The 3,171-nt window shown below is 50.7% G+C and overlaps 1 protein-coding gene across 1 annotated transcript in view; it reads left to right on the forward strand.

Moving 5' to 3' along the window:
- The window catches only part of LOC138164939 (phospholipid phosphatase 3), an 82,393-nt gene that overhangs the window by 57,660 nt on the left and 21,562 nt on the right, over nucleotides 1-3,171 (forward strand). The window contains exons 3-4 of the mRNA XM_069092922.1: nucleotides 623-903; nucleotides 2,045-2,102. Of these exons, the coding sequence (XP_068949023.1) occupies nucleotides 623-903; nucleotides 2,045-2,102 (339 nt within the window). The remainder of the gene's footprint in view (nucleotides 1-622; nucleotides 904-2,044; nucleotides 2,103-3,171) is intronic.

Genomic DNA, 3,171 nt, shown 5'->3' on the forward strand with positions numbered 1-3,171 from the left:
TGTCAGGGCTGGGAGGGGCCTGAGAACAGAGGATGTCAGGGCTGGGAAGGACCTGAGAACAGAGGATGTCAGGGCTGGGAAGATCCTTCTACCACAGAGTCTCAGAGCTTTGAAGAACCTTAGAAAGCATTAAGTCCAGACCCCTGAGGCCTAAGAGTGGGGGCATGACTGGCCCAGGATCACTCAGGCTGTGAATCAGCTGCCAGGATCTGCTGCTGATGGCTCAGGAGGTTGCCCAGGGCTCTAAGAGTTTGCCCGCCTTGCCCCCTTCTTTCGCACCATCAGAATGTGTCCGTGGCAGGACTTCCAAGTGCATTTTTCCACCCCCAGGCTGGCTTCTGCCTGCCTGCCTCGTGAGCTCTACATGCCAGTTCTCAGAAATGCATCGTATTCCTGGCTTAGCGACAATAACTTAGGCATATCATTTCCCCTTTCATGTCTCAGTTTCCCCATGTGTGAAATGGGTACATTGGACTAGCTATTCCCTAAGCACCTGCTCTTGGGTCGGCCTCATGTCCCATAAGGATGCCCCCCACCCACCCCAAGTCCTCTCTGCACACCCGGCTAGCCCTTCCTCTCCTCTCCCAGCATTTCTGAGCCTGCCCATCTCTTTCCACTTCAGATCATTACCGGGGAGTTCTACCGAATCTATTACCTGAAGGAGAAGTCTCCCTCCGTGATCCAGAACCCATACGTGGCCGCCCTCTACAAGCAAGTGGGATGCTTCGTCTTTGGCTGCGCCATCAGCCAGTCCTTCACGGACATTGCCAAGGTGTCCATCGGCCGCCTGCGGCCCCACTTCCTGGCCGTCTGCAGCCCCGACTTCAGCAAAGTCAACTGCTCTGTGGGCTACGTCGAGAACTATGAGTGCCAGGGAGATGACAGCAGAGTCCAGGAAGCCAGGTGAGCAGGCTGAAAGGTGTGGCCTTGGCCAGGCGGCCAGCATTCATTTAGCACCTACTGTATGCCAGACACTGTGTGAAAGGTTGGGAGTACAAAGAAGGGGGAGACACTCCCAGCCCACAGGGGGCTCGCCATGGGACAGGGGAGACATGCACTCAGCTACATACAGACCAGATTAATACAGAAAAGGAGGAGGATATGAACAGAGTGGTCTGTCCCCTGAAAGTAAAATCAGAAATTAGTGGGGTGCCTTCATGGGTATCATAGAGAAAGCGTAAGCTGCAGTACATACTTGGGGTAGAAGCCTATCTCAGGTACTTACTAGCCTTGAGACTGTGGGCAAGTCATTTAATTTCTGAATCTCAGTTTCACCATCTGTGAAATGGAGCTACTGTTATCCGTACCCACCTCACTGGTTTGTTGTTTGCTCTGTAAATCTGGAAGGATGCTTCTTGAGGACAGAGACTCCCCTCAGTCCCTGCCCAGTGCTTAGCACAGTGATTTAAGTGACTTGTACAAAGTCAGGAGACTAGTAAGTGTCTCTGAGGCAAGATTAGACCTCATGGCCCTTTGGTTCCAAGTCCAGTGCTCTGTCATAATGCATGAGGATCGGCTGAAGGAACAAAGACATATAGCCTAGAGAAAGGAAGACTGCAGGCAGAGGGGAGGAGAGGCGTGAGAGCTGCTTTCAGCTGTCTAAGCTGTCACAGAGGAGAGACTGGACTTGTTCTGCCTGGCCTGCAGCACAAATGAGTGAGTGGGCAGAAGCTATGGAAAGGCAAACATACTCGATCCTTATTGTAGATTAATTAGCAGTAATTAAAATATTAATCTAATAAGCAGGGGGGATGGGTTGTCTCCGAGATACTGGTTTCCTCACTTTGTCTTCAGGTGGCGTCTGGACGACCCCTCGTTGGTCTGTCACCGTGGGGACTCCTTTTGGGAGAGGGAAGTACATTGGTGGGAGTTTCTCGTTAGCATGTGGCCTTCTGTATAGGAGTGGAAAGAGGCTCTGGGTGACTGGGGGCGAGAATTGACATTCTCCCATGGGATTTGGGAAGCCCTACACTTCCCTGTCCTCTCCCAGGTGGCTGGGTCTTGATTCCGCTGCCTTTCCTTCATCCTCCTCTCTCTTTTGCAGGAAATCCTTCTTCTCTGGCCATGCCTCCTTCTCCATGTACACCATGCTCTATTTGGCGGTAAGTACTCCAGGCTGACTGTTCGCTTGTCTCATTTTGGTGCTGTTAGCCACAGGGGGCACCTTGGAGGCTTCCTCCAAAATGAAAATTCAGACAAAATATTGGATGAGAAGTCAGAAACCCTAGGTTCCTGATGCAGATAAGCTGCTACCTTGCTGTATGACCTTGGGTGAGTCAACCTCACTTTCTGCTCTAAAATGAGGAATTGGATTGGATCCCCAAAGGTCCCTTCCAGTGGGTTCTGAACCCAGCAGCCACACCACCTTCAAGTCAACAAAAATGGATCAGTTGTCTACGGAGAGCAAGGCGCTCTCCTGGCTTGCTTTGTTGTGTATGTGTTGGTCTCAGGAGATTACTGATTTGGTGTCTTAGGCATCCTACGTTCTGTCCTGACCCTGCCATTTTCTTGGACCTTGGATAAGCCATGACCCATGTCTGGTCCTCAGCTCCCATGTGTAAAATGAGGGAAATAAAGTGCTGTTCATCTCTAAAGGATTATTGGCCTTCAGATGATTGCAGGTGACTGAGCCTTACTTCTGATTTCCATCTGTCAGTCGGCAGTGACCAGGCCTGCTTCCCGAGGCTGGTGCCAGACCCAAACTGTGTGGGCTTTTCTGTTTGTCTTTGTCATGGACTTTCCGCTTTGCCCTTCCTTTCATCTCCCACTGACTGAGGCAGGTGCGCATGGGAACTTCCTGCCTTTGCCCTGGGGTCGACATCACTGAGAGGGGTTGGAGGAGGTCAGACAGAGAGGTGGGAGGGGGGACCTGTCGGGAAAATGGGCGTTTGTTTTGGATTCATTTAGAAAAAAAATGATTAGGGATTTGAAAAAAAGAGCAGAGAGGTTGATTTTTTCCCAGTTCTTTCCAAGGTGGGAGGCCCCTGAGTTTCCTGCTATCTTGGATGTGAAGCTGAAAGGTGGGCCCCACCTTAAAAAACATGGAATACAGATTTTATTTATTTTGAGTCATACTCCCTTCTTTCTTTCTCTTTCTCTCATTCTCTTTTGCTGTCTTCCTCTTCTTTCTTCCCCCTCCTCTTTCGATCCTTTTTTCCCATTCCCCTCTGC

The sequence above is a fragment of the Petaurus breviceps genome, unplaced genomic scaffold, assembly GCF_028583685.1.
Source record: "Petaurus breviceps papuanus isolate PSGF00001 unplaced genomic scaffold, PetGlider_PUasm1.0 207, whole genome shotgun sequence".
NCBI classification, from domain to species: Eukaryota; Metazoa; Chordata; class Mammalia; order Diprotodontia; family Petauridae; genus Petaurus; species Petaurus breviceps.